The 19,582-nt window shown below is 37.4% G+C and overlaps 2 protein-coding genes across 2 annotated transcripts in view; both read right to left on the bottom strand.

Annotated features, from left to right (window-relative positions):
• Nucleotides 1-12,517, bottom strand: part of CBG11128 — a gene marked incomplete at both ends in the record, with an annotated part of 19,450 nt that extends 6,933 nt beyond the window's left edge. Inside the window, 8 exons of the mRNA XM_045242017.1 lie at nt 769-1,027; nt 1,227-1,349; nt 2,027-2,130; nt 2,676-3,074; nt 3,589-4,059; nt 5,790-5,930; nt 6,085-6,348; nt 12,265-12,517. Of these exons, the coding sequence (XP_045094460.1) occupies nt 769-1,027; nt 1,227-1,349; nt 2,027-2,130; nt 2,676-3,074; nt 3,589-4,059; nt 5,790-5,930; nt 6,085-6,348; nt 12,265-12,517 (2,014 nt within the window). The remainder of the gene's footprint in view (nt 1-768; nt 1,028-1,226; nt 1,350-2,026; nt 2,131-2,675; nt 3,075-3,588; nt 4,060-5,789; nt 5,931-6,084; nt 6,349-12,264) is intronic.
• A 2,559-nt stretch (nt 12,518-15,076) lies between these two features.
• CBG11126 overlaps nt 15,077-19,582 on the bottom strand; it is a gene marked incomplete at both ends in the record, with an annotated part of 9,100 nt that continues 4,594 nt past the window's right edge. The window contains 4 exons of the mRNA XM_045242016.1: nt 15,077-15,157; nt 16,996-17,216; nt 17,442-17,967; nt 18,293-18,540. Of these exons, the coding sequence (XP_045094459.1) occupies nt 15,077-15,157; nt 16,996-17,216; nt 17,442-17,967; nt 18,293-18,540 (1,076 nt within the window). The remainder of the gene's footprint in view (nt 15,158-16,995; nt 17,217-17,441; nt 17,968-18,292; nt 18,541-19,582) is intronic.

Here is a 19,582-nt window from a genome sequence, read left to right as displayed (position 1 = left end):
AAGTTTGGATTTTTTGTTTTGGGGGGGTTTATTGGTGAGGTGATAATAATTTGGTTGTGGTGGACATCTGGGCAGCCAGGCAGGCAGGCAAACTTTTTTAAAATGAAAAGAGCTACAGGCGTAAGGAGACAATACATCAAAAGCCAGGTGTTTGAAGCGCCGGAGGAGCTCCAAGGATGAGCCACAAGGCGAAAGAAAAAAATTCCAAAATGGACATCCGGCCAAACAGACAGAAACAAAGATTTTTTTAGGACCCAACACGCCCACACGTCCACAGCAACCGAAATCGATTGGCGAGCAGTTTGTGATACCGCCCGAGTTTTATAAGAATTCGTGTAAACTGCACTTCCAATTGACAAAAAAATCCTCGAGAAAAATCTAGGTCATGACCCAGAAAAATCTAGGTCATAACCTAAAAAAATCTAGGCTGTGACCTAGTAAAATCTAGGTCATGACCTTAAAAATCTAGGTCATGCCCTAAAAAAACCTAGATCATGGCCTAAAAAAATCTAAGTCATGACCCAGAAAAATCCAGGTCATGACCTAAAAAATCTAGGTCATGACCTAAAAAAGAACTAGGTCATGACCTAACAAATTCTAGGTCATGACCTAGAAAAATCTAGGTCATGACCTAAAAACAATCTAAAAATCGATAAAATTCCTAGGTCACGGTAGTCGTCGTTGTGGGACCTTCTACAGCAATCGGTCTTTCTCTGGATGATTTTTCCCGGAAATTTCAACAATACAAATAATTTAAAAAATCCTCACCCGACGGAATTTCATCAATATGCGATGCTTCATGAAGTGACAGCAACGTATCCCCATTAACCAGAACATGCAAGAATTTCGACAATTTGATCCTCTCGGCTCCATACTTGTGCACCAGTCGTTGCTCATCTCTCAATGGTCCCGGTTTTCGTCCAACCACACAGAACAGTGTGTACATCAGTGCTTCTGCCGCTTCGAGAACTCTCTGACTCGCTGCTTTTGGCTTCGCCGTGTCTCGAGACTTTTGGACGTCTGGGCTCTGCAAAATTTTTAAATTGGGGTAAAAAATCTGTTCCTTTTAGGGTCATTTAGGACCCTACAAGTATAAAACAGTTCTGACAAAATCGGGATTGTTTTTGATGGTTTTATTTTGAGCTAGTGCTTTTTGAGCTAAAAAGCTATCGTTTTTAATACAAGTTCCCGCCAAATTGTCCTCCAAAAAAAGAAGAAAAACTCACAGATTTACTTCCTGTAACTCCCAGCTGGATGACGTCACAAACCGTTCCGAGCACGCCAACGCATTCTGCGAGAAGTGGAGACGCAGTCAGCCAGACAGCGACAGCGTTGTAAGCGGCGACAACCTGGAGTATCATAATGTTGGGTTTTGAGTCTCCAGAATACATTAGAATACTCGAGAACCCTTCAGAATCCGTCCGAATCTTCTAGAGTATTCTAGAATCTTCCAGAAGCCTCCAGCATCATCTAGATCTCTTCAGAATCCTTTAGAATATTTCAGAATCTTCCAGAATCCTGTAGAATCCTCCATGAAAGCCTAGAGCCTTTCAGGCTCCCTTATGATCCTCCAGAATCCTCTAAAATCCTCTAGAATCTTCCAGAAGCCTCCAGCATCATCTAGCCCCTTCAGAATCTTCCATACACTTCTAGAATCCTTTAAGAGTTTTTAGAATTCTCTAGACACCTCTAGAAGCTTTTAGAATCCTCTAGAATCTCCCAGAAATCTTCAGAGCCTTCCAGAAGCCTTTAAAGTCCTCTAGAATCCTCCAGAAGCTCCTAGACACCTCTTGAAACTTCCAGAATCCTTCATAATGCTCTAGAAGCCTCTAGAATTTTCTAGAATCCTCTGAGCTTCTCTAGAATCCTTTAGAGACCGCCAGAGACTTTCAGAATCCTTCAGAATAGTTTAAAAGCCTCCAGAATCTTTCAGAATCCTGTAGCATCATTTTGAAGTTGTTAGAAGGCTCTAGAATTCTCCAGAATCCTTCAGAATCTTTCCCGATGCCCAACAACCATTACTCACCGTCGAATGAAGATCCTTTGAGTGCATTGGAGGCGGTTTGCTGAGCTGCTGTTCGATGAATCGGCATAGGGAGGCGATGACCAGCGTACCAGTTGACACGTCCACTGAAACATATGAAACGGGGGTTAGGGGCATTTTTCCAGAAATCTAGAATTATTTCAGAAACTTCTTGAACTGTCTAGAATCATTCAGAATCCTCTAAAAACTTTTAGAAGTATCCAGAGCAATTCAGAGACCTTTAAAATCCTTCAGAAGCTTTAAGAGACCTCGTGAATCCTTTTCAGAACCCTTTACGAGCTTTCAGGATCCTTCTGGATCCTTCAGAATCATCTAGGGCGCTATGTGGTTTTCTAGAATGGTCTACATGTCTTCAGAATCCTCTAGATTCTTCTGGAATCCTCTGGGATCCTCTAGAAACTCCCAGAATATTCAAGGATCTTTTAAAATCCTTGAGGAGCGTTCAGAATCCTTCAGCATCCTTTAGAATACTTTGCGGTTCTCTGAAATGGTTTTCAGAATCCTCTAAACAGCTTCAGAACTTGTTGGAGACATTTAGAATTTTTCAAAATCCTTCAAACGGCTTCAGAATTCATCGTGATACTTCAGAATCCTTTTGGAACCGAAAAAACCCGGAAATCCAAAAACTTACTATTGTTAAAAAGTACAGTATGATGTACATGACTGATACAATTCAACACATCAATAATCGCGAGTGCCGTCGAGTGATCAATCGTTTCGATCCTCCCGAATTTGTCACAAATCGCTGATAAGACTCCTCTCACAATCGACGCACACAACCCTTTCTCCGGTTGTCCAGAACTCGACGCCGTTGTTGAGATTCTTATCATCTCTTTGGTTTGTTCCTCATTCAGACCCAAATCGAATTGACAACTCTCTTCGACCAACACTGCACAAAGAGCTAGTGCAATATGCAGATTCGTTGGATCTGTTTCGTTTCGAACACTGAACATTAGCGTTTTGAAAATGCGCGATCTGAGGTGGAGGTAGGTGGTGGCGTTGGATTTGAGACCTGCTGCTTCGGCGATTTCTGGAAAAATATGTACTTCAGAATTTCATTATTTCTAAATTTGATAACGTCAGGATTTCGGAATTTTAGAATTCTGGACCTTCCAAATCCCAGAACTTTGGAAATTTTCGAATTCCAGAATTTCCGAATTTCTAATTTTCTGAATTTTCAAATTTCAGAATATCTGATGTCTGAATTTTGAAATTTTCGGAATTACTGAATTTTTAAATTTTTGAATTTTTGAAATTTCTGAATTTCTAAATTTCCGAATTCCGGCATTTTCAGATTTCTGAGTATTTGGAAATTCTGAAAATCCTGAAATTCCGTATTACGAATTTCCGATTTCTAGATTTCCAGATTCCTAGATTTCCTAGATTTCTTAGATTTCCTAGATTTCCAGGTTTCTAGATTTCCAAATTTTTAGATTTCCAAATTCCAGAATCTCAGATTTCCGGATTTCCAGATGTTTATATTTCCAGATTTCTAGATTCCCAGGTTTCTAGATTTCCAGATTTTTTCGGTTTCTTTGACTTACGTGGAATCTTGCTCATCCCAAACGTCGTCGGCCAACAAATCACCGAAGACAGTGCTCTGAGACATGCTCTTCGGATTTCAACTTCCGAAATAGACGGATGCAATCGTAGTTTCGAACTTTCAATCATCACAATATCCAAAGCGAACAAAAAGTGTGGAAGAAGACTTTCGATGCCAGGCAATCCCAAACGGAACAAATTCCTTCCGTAATAGAACAAAGTACACAGCATTACTCGCTCCTTCTCCACTAGACACTGGAATACTGTAGCATAGAAATTGGCTAGCTGTCCGTTTGGAATTTTCTCATTTGACGATTTCGATGTGATTATTCTGATAAGGGAGGCCAGGGCGGCCGCTCTTCCAGCAATGATTCCATCCACTAAATCATTGGAATGCTTCTGAGAATGACCTCCGGCTGTCGACGTCGAACTCATCACATCGGATTCGCCAGCAACCGAAGAGCACGAGCTTCCTGAAAGTTTTTAGGTTATTGTAGGCTTTTTTATTTTTCAAAGTACAGTAATCCACTCGGTTTGGTACTGTAGATACAGTAATCTTCCTTTTTTCGGGAAGTCGAATTAAGAAAATTGAACAACTTTTACTGTAGTCTTGGAAACTTTGAAATATCAAAAGTACAGTAATCCATGGTTTTTTGGCTAGTTTTCAAAAGTCATTTTTTCGGATTACTGTAGGTACAGACTACTGTATATTAGGTTGGAAGGAAAGTAACTGTCCATTTTTTTATTAGTAAATAACACAAACACAAGAATAATCCAGAATTAGCAATATGCACCGTCGTGATCCACAACATGCTGGCAATGTTCAGGTAACTCGTGGGTACCATCCCTTCAAAAGCACGCTAGTGGCAAGTCAAAGTATCCCTCCAGTCCATTTTTTCAGGCATCAATTGTGTTAAAGTTCTTAAGCTCCAGATGACGTCGTATACTTTTGAATAACTAATGATCTGATAGAGCTGAATCAGGTCTTTAACGGGGGTAAAGGAGAACCGTCCAGCCAAAGCGGCTCAGGTACGGCGTGACTTTCCGTGAACATGAGGTTTTTTTCATTTTTTACCTGCAGTCAAGTCAGACCTGAGCAGCTTCAGCGGGACCGTTCTCCCTCACCTACTTATAGTCCCGACTGAGCTCTATCAGATTATTGGATATTCGGAGAGATACAACCTCATCTAGAGAATACGAAAATTTGCACTATTTATGTGAAAAACAGGAAAAAATGAATACTTTGATTCGCGGCTAGCTGGCTTTTGAAGGTATTGTATCCACAAGTTATCTGAACATTGCCAACATGTCGTGGACCACGACGGTGCATAATGCTAATCTTGGATTAATCCTGCTTTTGTATTATTCACAACTAAAACAAGGGACAGTTATTTTCCTGCCAACCTAATAGTATTCAAGATCCTCGATTTTCAAGGAAAGCGGTATTTTCAAATTTTAAAGTACAGCAGCTACCGATGCCAGATGCTCTTAACAAAACGGAAATCTAGATTTTTCGAGGATTACTGCACCCACAGTAATCAGGCGGAGATTTGATATTTAAGGACTGTACCCACCGTAATCAAAATAGGATTACTGTGAGCTTGGGAAAACTCAAAGTTTTCAAAGTTACAGTAATCCACGCTACTTTAGCATGAAGTTTTGGATGATGTAGGTACAGCAATCCACAGAATGCGAATTATGAAAGTTCGTCGGCTTAGCCTACTGTGGGACAAGTAAAACAAATTTGAAATTTGGAAAGTGTGGGGATTACTGTAGCCACAGTATCCAAAGATTTCCGATTTTTCAATGAAGTTTTTGATGGAGTCATTTTTTTGAGTACTTTAGCTACCGTAACCACAAATCTAAATTCAATGTTTCAAGACTGAATAGGATTACTGTAGTTTTAAACTGTACAGTAATCCTTGAGCTTTAAATTATTTTTTCGAGTGTAATTTCAGAATTTCAAAATCTACAGTAACCCGATTTTTGAAATTTCGAGGGCTTTGCCCATCTAGGATTACCGTGGTTCCGAATGTGACCGTAACCATTTTCGTTTTCAAAGATTACTGTAGCTACAATATCCTACCTTTCTTTTTTTTGGACAACTGTACCTACAGTAACCCTAGAATTTTCACATTTTTCGGTATAGTTTTTGGATTACTGTACCTACAGTACCTCAACTTCAAATCCAAAAAAAACTCACCAACACTTTTCCTCCTGCCCACAGCACTGTGTGCAGTACTTCCGAGTACTGCACTACTATCGGATCGTCCCATCATTGGACTCATCGCATCAGGAATATCGTCCAAATCAACCGAATGTAGTGATAAGCCGGATATCACATCTGGAAAAAATCAAAGGTTTCAGAAGGATTTTTCAGGAGATTATTGATCATTTTTATTGAATTTTCCTGTTTAAACTCATTTTTGTGGATTTTATGCTCGATTTTATTGGATTTTAAGCCTTTTTGCCCATTTTATCCCCCCATTTTCTGTTACCAAACATACACAAATCCGCATTCTGAAGTGCTAGAAATGGTTGTGATCCCCATAGAGGATTCAAGTTATTCACCAAAGCGAATTCTTGGATTAGAGAACGTTTTCGATGCTTCTTTTTCGAATTCTTCTTTTCAGAAGAATTCAGAAGACGTTGTTGGTCATCTGGGTGTCGTCCGGGGCACGAATGGCCCCGGGGTGGTGGACGACGAGATGGGGGTTTCGAGACGGTCGTTGTACTACTGAAGAAGACGTTTAGAAGGCGTTCTAGATAATAATGAGAGGAAGAAGATGAAGGTTAGAATTTTAGAATTCGAAGAATCTCGGAATCGCAGGATCTCAGGATCCCTTAATTTCTGAATTTTAGAATTTCGAAATTTCTGGATATCAGAAATTCAGAAACTCAAAATTTCTGAATTTCAGTATCCTAGAATCTGGGTATCCAAAAATTTCAGAATCTCAGAATATCAGAATCTTAGAATCTCGGTATCACAGAAGTTGAGAATCTCAGAATTCCAAAATTTCGAAATTTCAGGATCCTAAAATCTCAGTATACAAGAATCTCAGAATATCAAAATTCTACAATTCCGGAATTTCAGAATCTCAGAATATCAAAATTTCAGAACATCAGGTTTCCTGAATCTGGGAATTTCAGAATTCAAGAATTCCGAAATTTCAGAATCTCAGGATTTCATATTTTTAAGATTTCAATGTTTCAGAACCTCAGAATCCAAAGCGTTTGAAAATCTGAGGATCTTGGAATTTCAGAATCATAGGATCTCGATATTCAATAACTTAAGAATTTCAGAATCTCAGAATTTTTACATATTGAAGAATTTCAAAATATTGAAGTTTCAGAATTTGAAGAAACTGTATAACTACAAATCTGAAAGCCTCAAAACTTTGAAAATTTCTGGAAATTGAATCTCAGAGTCTAAGAATCTGAATATCTGAAAATATAGAATTTGAGACCCTGAAAAATTAAAAAATAACCAATTTTCAAAAATAACCCCAAATTTCAAAATTTCTAATTTTCAGAGCTCAAGAATCGAAAAATTAAAAATTGAAAAATCAAATATGAGAATTTGAAAAGTGGAGAACTTGAAAATTGAAGAATCTCAGAATTTTAAAACTCTGGAGTCTCAGAGTTTCAAAATTTCCAAATTCGGAATCCAAAAAATTTGGATTCTTAGAACTTAAAAAAATCCTAAATTCCAGAATTTTAGAAAAAACTCAAGTTTTGTCTTTTTTTATTTTTTTTTCTAAAAAAAACGAAAAAAATGAAAAAAGAGGCATCCAGGTGTGTCTCTTCCAGTGCCTAGCAACAGGAAGACTTCTCTTTCAAAAAATGAAAAAAATAAAAAATTTCGCAATTCCCAAAAACTCATAAGAGAGGGAGTATGGAAAAATCCAAAGTTTTCAAGAGAGAGAGGGAAAAAAAGTGAACTAATCTCTCTTTCTCTGCGTCTCTCTCTTTCTCTCAATCTCTCTCCCCATTTCTTGTCAAAACTTGTTTCGTTTTTCATTCTAAACCTCAAATAGAGAAGACTACCGTCTTTCTCTATTTCTTCTATTGTGTGTTCCTATTTTTCTCGTTTCCTCTCTATTATAATAATCATTCTATTCTGACGGTATATATGTATAATAAGCGAGTGAGAAAGCAAATAAATAGACTACGAGAGAGAGGGAAATGGGTTTTATACCTACTAGAAAATCGAAAAAAAGGAATTTTAAAGTATAAAATACCGTAAACACTCTAATAGAACGCCACCCGAATCGTCATAATTGAGACCCTTTATCTCATTTTCTGGGAGAGATATCAAAAAGTGGTTAACAAAGGAAATGTTGCTGGTATCATGATAAGCATTTTATCAGTTGACAACGTTTTGATATCTTTCGAAAGAAGTGAGACATTTAAGCTCAAAGTAGACGGTCCGGGTGGCATTCTATTAGAGTGTTTACGGTAGCTGTTTTTAAGGGGAAACAATAGTGAAAATTAGGTATTTTTGAGCCAAAAAGTGGTGGATTTTCAGGTTGAAAAAAGTCAATTTTGGCCTTTTTTATAGACAAAAAATGGTTGAAATCGACGATTAGGTTGAAAATAGTAATTTTCAGACTTTTTCTATTAAAAAGTTCGACTGGAAAAGCTTCAATTTTGAGTTTAAAAATTCAAAAATTTCAGAGTTTCTTAGCCGATTTTCGAGCTGAAAAATAGCTATAGCTGAAGCATGGCGTTTTTTTTTTGGGGTGAAAAAGTAATTAAACCATTTTTGAGCTAAAAATAGTCAGAACTAACATTTTTTGAGTTAGAAACTTTTTCTGTTGTATTTAAAAAAAATGTAGACTTGAGAATCTCTAATTTTGAAGAGAAAATTCCAAATTTTCGCTTCAAATTAACCATCAATCAAGTCCAAAAAATGAGCAACTTCCTCAAAAAACGTTCCAAAAAAAGAGGAAGAAGCCGGAAAGAAGGAAAAATGCAATGTATAATATAACCACCGCAAAAAGGGCCAAAAAAGGGCGCCTTTTCCATTTTTTCTCTCTGTCAATGCCAAAAATGTTTTGACAAAAGGAATGAATAAAAAAGGAGAGGAGGAGAGGAACGATGACACAGTACACTTGGAATGGAATGGGATGGAGATCCACACATGAATGGTTCGGTTCGTTTTCAAGGTAACTGTGAATTTCGGAATTTCGAAATTTCTAGGAAGTCGACTGCTAGTTTCAAAGTAGCTCAGAAGACGTTCAAATTTTCAGACTCTCAAAAATCGATAAAATCGCAGTTTCAGGATTCTGGGGTTCAGAAACTCTAATTTTCCAAATTTTGGAGTCTAAAAGTATGCAAATCTGAGCAAACTGGACTTTCAGTTCATTAGAAAACTTTTCAAAAACTTTCTTTGCAAATTTCAAGGTAACACAGTACACTTGATTCACTTTCAAGGCAACTGTAAATTTCGAAATTTCGAAACCTATCGAAATGTTTGGAAACTTGAAACATGACACACTTTTATTCGGGTAAAAACGATAAAATATATGTTTCTCGGGGTTAAAAAAACCTTTTTTTTCGGTTTACAGATGGAAACTGGTACAAAATAGGAAACGAAGGTCAGATGATTCTTGCATTTTGAAATATTTAGTTTCAAAATCGAGAAGTCAATGGTAGAAAGCTAGCTCACTGATGAATCTTTTTCCAAAACAAACAGAGCGAATAGATTAGTTTTCATTTTTCCAGTGGAAAAACTAACGAACTAACTGATGACGAATTACTGTTGACAGTGACGAGCAGCAGCATTGGCTCATTTGGCCTGCTTAAAGGCGCATACTGAGAATCCCAAGATTCCAAAATGTGGGGATTTTAGAAGCTTATCGAGTTCTAGGTTTTACAAGCTAAATCGATTAGAAATATGGATTTTCAAAAAAAAAAGGATTTTCAAAGCGGGTACCAGTATCCCTTCTTTTTGGGCTTGAAGCTGTATACTGTAATATCTGTATTAGAAGGACCGGCGCTTCTATTGTTCCAAAGTATTTCAGGAGGGTTTCTATTAGGGGGACCTTTATATTAAACAGACCCGCTTGATACAGGTTTTACGGTAGATTCCAAAAAAGAACTGCATGCGACAGTTCACTCAGTTTTTTTTTTCAAAAAGCGACTCAATTTTGTGAGGCTACAGTACCCGGAAAAAAATCTAACAATCTAGTTTTTTTCACTGAAAATAGTCAACTTTGGAGTCCCAAAAAAGTGGTCCAAAACTTATACGATTTTTTCTGAAAATTTCAGAGCATACTAAACAAATTTAAAGCTTCATTTTTGTAGTTGACCACTTTTCCGTTATGTTCTTGTTTTTTGAGATGTGCGCTTTTAAAAATACATGTAGCGGCCAGAAGGCAGCACCCTTTTTAAAGGCGCATAGCTCAAAAACTAGAAAAGCTACAAAAAGTTGTCAACTACAAAAATGAAGCGCTATTTTTGTTTAGTACATTCTGAAATTTTCAAAACAAAATCTGAAAATTTGGGACTACTTCTTTAGGATTTCAAAGAAAATTGTATTTTAATGTAAATGTCAAAATACGCCATTTTGTCTCGGGTACTGTATTTATGACGATAGTCCGGGGTACTGTATCTAGTCCGATAGACTTTTTATATGGCGGTGGAGCTACTTAAACAAAGAATAGGTTTTTTTTGCATAACTCACCAACCAACATCCATTCAAACTGATGATCCAGTATATAGTCACCAGAATTCGAAAAACCGAATTTCCAGGATATTATTCTCTATTGGAATAACTGGTTCCTCTTCTTCCTCTTCCTCCCTTAGCAACCACAGCATATAACCGTAATCGAGGCGGAAACCCCAACGATTATAGTCAATGACGGAATGGGTTAGGGAGTGACCAGAAGAGGAAAAGAGGTATATATGGATGGCAGCATTATACATTATGCATGCAAAGTGAAAACTGTTTTATAGTCAGAGGAGGAAAGGAATTCATTCGTTCGGTGGATATGATGATACCGTATTGGCGGTTTAGATGAGCAATCTGATAGAGAGATAATTTTCAGCATTTCCAGCTTGCCTAGAGCTGAGCAATCTTTTAGATCTAGCGCTGATTTTGAGCATTTCCAGCTTACCTAGAAGAGCATTATTGATGTTTTTTGTGCTCTGCCGCTGCTAGAAGAGGTGTTGCTAGTACACAGAAAAAGAGTAGGAAGTTAGTCCTTCTTTGTTTCTCTTTCTCTCTTCTTCATTCCTCGGTGTGCCACAAATCGAACAAATGAACAAACAATACGGTATTCCATCCCACCAAGAAAAGCGAAAGATGACATGTTTGTGAGGAGAAGAGCCGCTGCTGTTGCTCTGCGGTGATTTACCGCACGTGTGCTGTGTGTGTGTATGTGTGCTCATACGGGCACCACATACATGTCAAGCTGTGATCTTTCGAGCCCTCTTTATATGGGTATATTTATGATCTAGTTGTGCTCAAAGATCGGTGGTCTGTGTGTCCGGATGACCAAGAGTTGGGTTTTCAATTAGTGGGAATTATTCGATTTGAAATTTTAGATTTTTTGGATTTAAAGGATTTATAGGAACCTAATATTTATAGAATCTAAAATCCATAAAATCCTTAGGATCAACGACCTAGAATCTATAGGAACCATAGACTCGAGAGTCAATATGATCTAGAATGCTTAGCATCTAGGACTCTCAGGATCTAGGATTCATAGGATCTAGAATCAATAAGATATATAATCTATAGAATCGAGGATCCATAGGGTCTAGGATCCTTGAGATTTAGAAGTTCTAGGATCTAGGATCCATAGAATTTCAAATCCGTAGGAGGTCGAATTTAAGATCTATGATTTTTGGGGTCTAGGTACCATAGGATCCTAGAATCCATCGGATTCAGCACCCAGCAGAATCTAAGATTTAACAGGGTCTAGAATGTACTGGATCCATTGGATCTATGATCTATAGGCCTAAGAATCCGTAGGATCCTGGATCCATTGGATCTAGCAGCTATAAGATCTAGCATCTATAGGATCTAGGGCCCATAGGATCTAAGATCCATCGGATCTAGCATCCATAGGATCTAAGATCCCCGTGGCCCAAAATCTATAGAATCTAGAATCCATAGGATCTAGAATCCATAATATCTGGACAAACAGACACACATATCGATTTGAACAATTTCCGAACTCACTGGAATCCGTGCGAGACATTCGAAACAGCCATCGTTTCCACGCCGAGCTCGTCGGATCGTCCATTGCTCATTTGGAATTCAATTTTTCCGAATAAAATACGGAATTTATTTTGTCGTATGGGGAGTCAGTGACAGGTAGGCAATATATGCAGCCCCATAGAAGCTGCTTCCTATTGTGCCTTTCCTTTGTTTGCTGTTCAACCATTTCCAATAAATATATCATATATAGGTGTGTGTGTGTGTGCTGTTTAAGCGATTCAGTGTCATTTCCCGAAAATTTTGTCACAAAATGTCAAAAGTTGTTCCAAAATTATTTAGAACTGATATATTGAAGTGCAAAGAAGGAAGGCGGGGGGTCAGAGCCTATTGTTTGGTGACCGTCTTAGCTGGGGGTATTATACCGTAATCCTCTCAAACTGGGAAAAATAAGGAGAACTCGGTTTCCATTATATTTTCGAAACCATTTTGCAGACAATGGAATTCTTACTATGATTCAAATCCTCCTGAATACCGGATGGTCCTGCATGATTTGACAGATAAGAATGAGCAACGGGCGGAGCTCCAGAAGGCTCTCTTAAGAACAATAGCTTTGAAGTGAACCTGGCGACCACTTCATTTAGCTGAACGGAAAATGGCTGAGGAACTGGTGGAGGATTCAAGGTTGAAGACGTCGCTGGGGTTGAAGGCGTCACTGGACGGGGGATGGGTGGGTAGTGATGGAGGTGGTGATGATGTTGCATTGTTGTTTCAGAGCATCTGGAGTGAGATATTTTCGTTGAGTTGGGAGTAAAATGACGAAAGGAGAGGATCTAGGATTCATAGGATCTAAAAATCGTAAAATCTTGAAGAAATCATAAGATCTAGGATGCATTAAGAAACGTTGAGATAGAAAATTAATAGAATCTAGGATTCAAAGATCTATAACTCATAGAATCTTGAAATTTTAAAAATTCGAAATCGTAGATTCTAGGATTCACAGGATCTAGGATTAATAGAACCTAAGATTTGTAGGATTTAGGGTTTATGAGATTCTTAAGATTTTTGAGAACTAGGATTCTGAAGATTCTTAGAAGCAAGGATGCCTGGGATCCATATGATCTAGGATCCATAGGATCTAGGATCCATAAGATCTAATATTCATAGGACCTAGGATTCATAAAATCTAGAATTCATAAGATCTAGAAATCATGGGATCTAGCATTTATAGGATCTGAAGAATCTAGATATCACAGAATCTTGAAATCGTAAAACTTCGAAATTATAGATTCTCGGGTTCATAGAATTTTGGATTCAAAAGGTCTAGGATTCATATGATCTAAGATCCATAGGATCCAAGATTGGGATTACAAAAATTGAGATTCCAGAACTCAAATTTCCGGATCTTATACCAATGGAATCTACCAGCTAGGATCTCTAGAACAAAAAATTTTCAAAACATCCAGATTTCCCGAAACTTCCAAAATATCTAGGAAATCTTGAGGGGACAGGCCTAAAAGTCAAAGAACCTGTCATCTAGGAATCCAATTCTATCCTAGAGAATGCTGAATCTAGACTCCTGGAAGATTTCAAAAAACCTTATGATCTGAATCCTAAAGTTTCAGACTTCAGGAAACGCTAAGGTATCGAATTTCTGGAATCTCATAAAATCACTTTCAGGATTTCAGACTCCAAAAATCCCTAGAATCTTTCCAAAACCGTCAAAAAGGGCGATATAAATAATCTAAGAAAAAAGGGAAAGAGAGTGACTCCCGTAAATGAAGTGCTCCTTCTTTTTTCCTGAGGAGCTGGGCGCCCGGCGGCGGCCGCTTCTCAAAGCTTCAGTTTGTTTTGTTCCTCTCCCTCTCTCTCCGTCAGTTTTTCCCTCCTCCCTCCCCCCATCAAAGGTCAATAACCGGTTGAATCGGGAGAAAGATGAGGAAAGGAAAAACGGATGATGATGATGCGTTTCTGAGGGACAGCGTCTTCTTCTCTCCATCCACATTTTCTATGGATAATTGGTAGGGAAAGAAGACGGATTCTCAGGATGGATCCTCATCCTGATGATGTCGGTTTCTGTTGATTCTTCCTCCTTTTTTCTCCATCATTTCGAATTCTCGACAAAAGTACTAATAAGGAGGCGTTCAGGTATAATTAGTTCTGCAGGAATAGAACACACACATTGTTGATTTGGGTTTCGGTTTATCTCAAACCACAAAAAAACCCATAAAACCGATTAAAAACGGAATGGAATGGCCTTGGTTTAGAGAACAATGGATAAACTCTTCAGATACAGCAGAACGAAAAATTGGATGAAACGGAATATGTATATCTAAAACACACAGGAATCAACTTGACCCAGCCAATCCAAGGATTTTGGGGTGCTTGAGACAGGAGAAAAAAGAATAGGGGAAGTATAAAAATTTAAAAAGTTCAAAAGTTATAATATTTGGAATTTGTCAATGTTTTTGAAAAGTGATTGAAATGGATCTGGATGATTATTTTAACAATTAGAAAATCGAAAAATCGAGTTTTCCCATTTTTCGCAAGTTGAAAACCGAAAACTCTGCAATAGAAGACACCCTAGTTTTGAGCCAATTTATCTCATTTCCTGTGAAAAATCAAAAAATGGTCAATTGATAAATTGTTCATCGTAATATCAGAAGTGTTTTATCAGTTGACACAATTTTCATATTTCGTACAGAAATTGATCTGTCGAATTTTCAAAAATCGGAATCTCCTAATATTCTGAATATTCCGGGTTTCCGAAAATCAAAATTTCGGATTTTTCCAAACATCGGAATGGAAGGAATAAACAAAAAAACAGGGATTTCAGGTATTTCGATATTTCAAAATCTCCCAAATTTTCAAAAAGTTGGGAGGTAGGATACTTCTGGATTTCAGAATCTTTGGATTTGTAGAATAATCCAAGTTTTTCGAAAATTCGAGAACTCCAAAAAATCGGAATGGTGGGAAAATTTAAAATTTCAAATATTTTAGAGTTTCAGGATCTTCCAATTTTTCAGAACAATGGATTCTCGGAATTCTTCGAGTTTTGGAACATCGGAATGACAGAGTAATCCATATTTTTGAAAATTGGAATTTCTGCGTTTTTAGGCTACCGTAGTTGCAGTTGTGGGACCGTCGGCCACGGCCATCGCCGTTTCTTTTCTACATCTCCGGTTTTTTTGGTGCTAGAATAATGAAATTCGACAAAGAGCAACTTGTTATTCAGAATTTCAAACTTCTAGAATAGTTGATGATTTCTCATAGTCCAAAACGGAAAATTCCTTACTTTTCAAATATAAAACTCACCCTTGAAATCATAGCTCAGTCGATGATGCTCCTCGCTCAACGACAACGTCTGCTGGCGTCGTCGTCGCGGTGGAGCGATTGGGGTCATTCTGAAAAACCTTCTGGAGATTCAAATTTTAAACATTGAATATTTTTAAAAGAGCAGCAAATCTTCGGCGTTTCTTATCTCTTGATAACGTCTTCTTCCGGTTCCAATACCTTGACTTTGGATTTTCAGAAGACGTGTTCTTCAAATTCAAAAAAATCCACGTAGTGCCAGTTGATCAGGGTGGGGGAGGGCGCGAAAATCGGTAGAGGTATATGTTTCTATCGGTCACCACTCCCTTGTTTCCTTTTTTCTTTCGATCTCTATTTCTCTTGAATAAAATTGCGAATCACACCGAAAATGGTAGTTGGCTACTGTTGTTTCTTCTGCTGGTCGTGTTGCTGGTGGTGTCCGATACGCATCTCTCGATTTTTCTGTCTATGTATGTATGTCATATCTTCTCTCTGTTCATTATTTTCATCGCTTACTTTTCTCCCTTTTCGCCTTCTGTTTGGTTTTCGTTTGAAATTCAAACCAGTTCGTGCTTCTTCTTCTTCTCCTTTGGTTGGTCCAAATTTGGTCCAAATCGGTCTAAAACAGTCAGAAATAGGTCCAGAAAAACAGGCGAAAAATATGAAAAATTACGAAAAAAAAGGAAAAATAGTTTGATACCTTTTTCCTCTCACGGTCTGTGTGTATTTGCACACACACAGTACGGCGAAGAGGACACACAACCAGTCAAGCTTATCACAAAATCATTTCACACTCATATCATCTTGACGGGTTGGAAAATAGAGGGAGAAGATGCATAGATAGAGGAGAAAAATAAACAGGAAAATAGAAGATAGTCCGAAAAACCACGAACTTTCTCAAGTCCAGAAATACAAAATTATTACATTTTTTTTGAGCTCAATTATCTGGGTTCCCATGAAAGCTATCAAAAATGTATTAGCTGATAAAATGTTAGTGATATTATGATAAGCATTTTATCAGTTGACAGCTTCTTGATATCTCTTACATAAATCGAGATAATTGAGCTCAAAGTGAGAGTCCAGGTAGTTATCTATTTTGAGCTCAATTATTTCAATTTCTGTAAGTGATATAGAAAATCTGTCAACTGATAAAATGTTGGTGATATTATGATAAGAATTTCATTAGTTGACAGCTTCTCGATATCACTTACAGTAATCCAGATAATTGAGCTCCAAGTGAGAGTCCAGGTGGTGTTCTAGTTTGAGCTCAATTATCTCAATTTCTGTAAGTGATATCGAGAAGCTGATAAATGAGTTCAAACTTGACAGTAGTGGTCAACTGATAAAATGTTAGTGATATTATGATAAACATTTTATCAGTTGACAGCTTCTTGATATCTCTCACAGAAAATGAGATAATTGAGCTCAAAGTTCGAGTATAGGTGGTGGCTAATTTTGAGCTTAACAATTTAAAAAAAATTGAAAAAAAAAGATTTTCAAATTACCGTTAAACCTGTAATAGAAGGGCCTCCATACTGTCAAGTTTGAACTCATTTATTTCAAGTCCTATACAAGATATCAAAAATCTGTCAACTGATAAAATGTTTATCACATTATCAAAAACATTTTATCAGTTGACAGCTTCTTGATATCTATTACAGTAACCGAGATAATTGAGCTCAAAGTGAGTGTCCAGGTGGTGTTCCATTTTGAACTCAATTATCTGGGTTCCTGTAAGAGATATAAAAAATCTGTTAACTGATAAAATGTTTATCATAATATCACTAACATTTTATCAGTGGACAGCTTCTTCTTATCTCTTACAGTAATCGAGATAATTGAGCTTAGACCTTTAGAATTGTTCAGCTAAAAACCTCAAAAATCAGCCCGAAAATCCCTGAATTTCTGCTCAGAATCTGTCACAGAAAACGCTGAAAATCCAAAAAACCTGAAAATCAGAAATCCTCTTACCATCCGAAACACCATCATTATTCTTCTTATAATGCCCATGTCCCGAAGGATCGTTTCCAGTGACACGTTGACTATTCGATGGTGAGTTGACAATCGAAAAGAGCCAATCGCCGACTAGGTCCAACATTCGATCGGTTTTTGGACGTTTCGCACCGACGTACGGCATCGAGGCTTGGTTGGCTGAAGGAGAATACTGTGAATTAAAAAAAATTAAGTATCAAAAACTCTAGAATTCTCAAATTGTAATAAAAATCTGAAATCCCAAGATTTCATTTTTCCTGTTTCATTCTTAGAGATACCGTAAAACATGTATTAGAAGGGCCCTCCAGGCCCTTGGAACAAACAGACTAGACGAATCTTTTTGGAAACTTTTGTCAATCCAAAACAAGAAAACAAAACACTTACCAATCAAAAAATTGGTCACAAATCGTTGTGCATTCCTATACGGATCATTCGCCGGCTGATTATTTTGATGTCTTCCAACCATCATTTTCAAATCTGCCGGATGTATACCAGCTCTCAGTGTCGAATCATTCCCACCAGCTGGCGCCGAAACCGTCGAGTTCGCCACCAGTTGACTAATACTCTCCCCATGATGCTCTGATTCTGGAATCGGCGGTGCCGATTTATAAGAGGTCAGTGTAGAAGACGTCTGCTCCGAGAATCTCGACGTCTCCGCCACAGAAACCGTTCGTTGTGAAGCATCTCTAGTATTGATCTGATTCGAATTATGCATACTCATTCCACGTTGATCTCTTCTGATGTCACTTGAAGACGTTCCAGTAGTCGTCGTCGTCGACGTCTTCGCAGAAGCCGTCGATCCAGAAGCCATTGAGTTCGTTTGTTGGGGAACGTCGTCGACGAGAATCTGTCCAACAGCACCGCCAAGAGAGACATATCGAGATGAGTCGCCGGCAGTTGACGTAGTTCTCTGGAAATTTGAAAAGGTTTATCTTTTTAAAAGTCTGTCTGTGTGTCCGGATGTCCGGATTTACGGTTTATTAATACTTGTTTTTGGGGTCTAAAATAGTAAAAAATCGAATCCTACTAAAGCCTGTCTGTGTGTCCTGAATTCCGGTTTTAAAACTTTTTTGAAGTCAAACATAGGCTAAAATAGTGGAAAATCGCTCTTTTGGGATCATTTTTAGTGAATTTTGAGCTATTTTTTGATGAATTTCAGGAATTTTTCCCTATTTTCCACCCCTTTCTGTCCATCTGTGCCTCTATCAATCCAGATGTCTCCCAATATTACTAACATTCGTATGATGACTATGAGTATCAGTCAGAATCGAAGCAGTTCTCGTGCTCCCAGGCGTTTTTCCCTCTTGAATTTGATAATTTCTCAAATCAATCTGCACTCGAGAGTCTCCATAAAACAGATCGACCATTCGTTGAAGGGTGACGGATGCCAGGAAGAATGAGACGCCTTGAGCGGCTGATGACGTGGCAAGCTCGAAATTCGACATCGAAATACTTGAAGTCGTTCGGCGAGGAGCGTTGCCATCTGAAGCTTGGAAAGAGGGTAATTAGAGAAATTTTAGAGATAGGTAATTTATGAATCTAAGAATCTAAAATTCCAAAATCTGAAATTTTGAAAATCTGAGAATCCAATAGATTCAAGAATCTCGAAATTCGAAAAATCTCAAAAACGAATTAAATGAGACTGTCAGAATTCAAAATTCGGAGATTTTTTTTTGCAAAGTTTCTAGACCTTTTTAGGTTTTTCAGCTCTTTTTGAAGATTTGTTTTCGATTTTCCCGATTTTTTCTGTCTGAAATTTGATGGGACGGTTTTTGTGAAGATTACTGTAGGTTACTGTAGAAAACTCATTTCGCTGTGTAGCAGTTTTCATCTGCATTTTTAAGTGATTATGTTTGCAAAAAACAAAACTAAAAGAGAAAATTAGGTTTCTACAGTAATCTACAGTAATCTCCCGTCATTACAGACGGAATTTCAGACAAAAAAACCGGAAAAATCGAAAAAGAATCTTCAAAAACAGCTGAAAAACCTAAAAAAGTCTAAAAATTTTGCAAAAAAAATTGAAGAAAAAATCAACTTTTTCTCGAAAAATCGAAAGGTTTTGAACTCTCAAAATCGAGAAGAACGATAATTTGAAACTATAAATTTTGAGGCCTAAAGAGTTAGAAACCTAAAAATCTGAGAATCTAAAATTCCAAAAAATTAAAAAATCCAAAGAATCCAAAAATTTGAAAATTTGAAAATCTGAGAATCCAATAGATTCAAGAATCTCGAATCTCGAAAAATCTCAAAAAATTTCAAAATTCAGAAATTTTTTCAAATTTGAGGACTTTTCAATTTTCAAAAAATTGAATCCAAGTAACTTAAGAATCTAGAAATGTGAAGATTTACAAAAAAAACGAAAAATTGATTTTTTCTTCGATTTTTCGCTAAATGTTCAAACCTTTTTAGGGTTTTCAGCTATTTTCAAAGATTCTTTTTCGATTTTTCGAATTTTTTGTCTGAAATTTGATGGGACGGTGTTCGAGAAGATTGCTGTAGATTACTGTAGAAAGCCCTTGTATCTT

Source organism: Caenorhabditis briggsae, assembly GCF_000004555.2.
Source record: "Caenorhabditis briggsae complete genome, chrII, whole genome shotgun sequence".
NCBI lineage: Eukaryota > Metazoa > Nematoda > Chromadorea > Rhabditida > Rhabditidae > Caenorhabditis > Caenorhabditis briggsae.
Note: the sequence above shows the minus strand (reverse complement) of the source record. Positions and strands in the feature narration are given on the sequence as shown.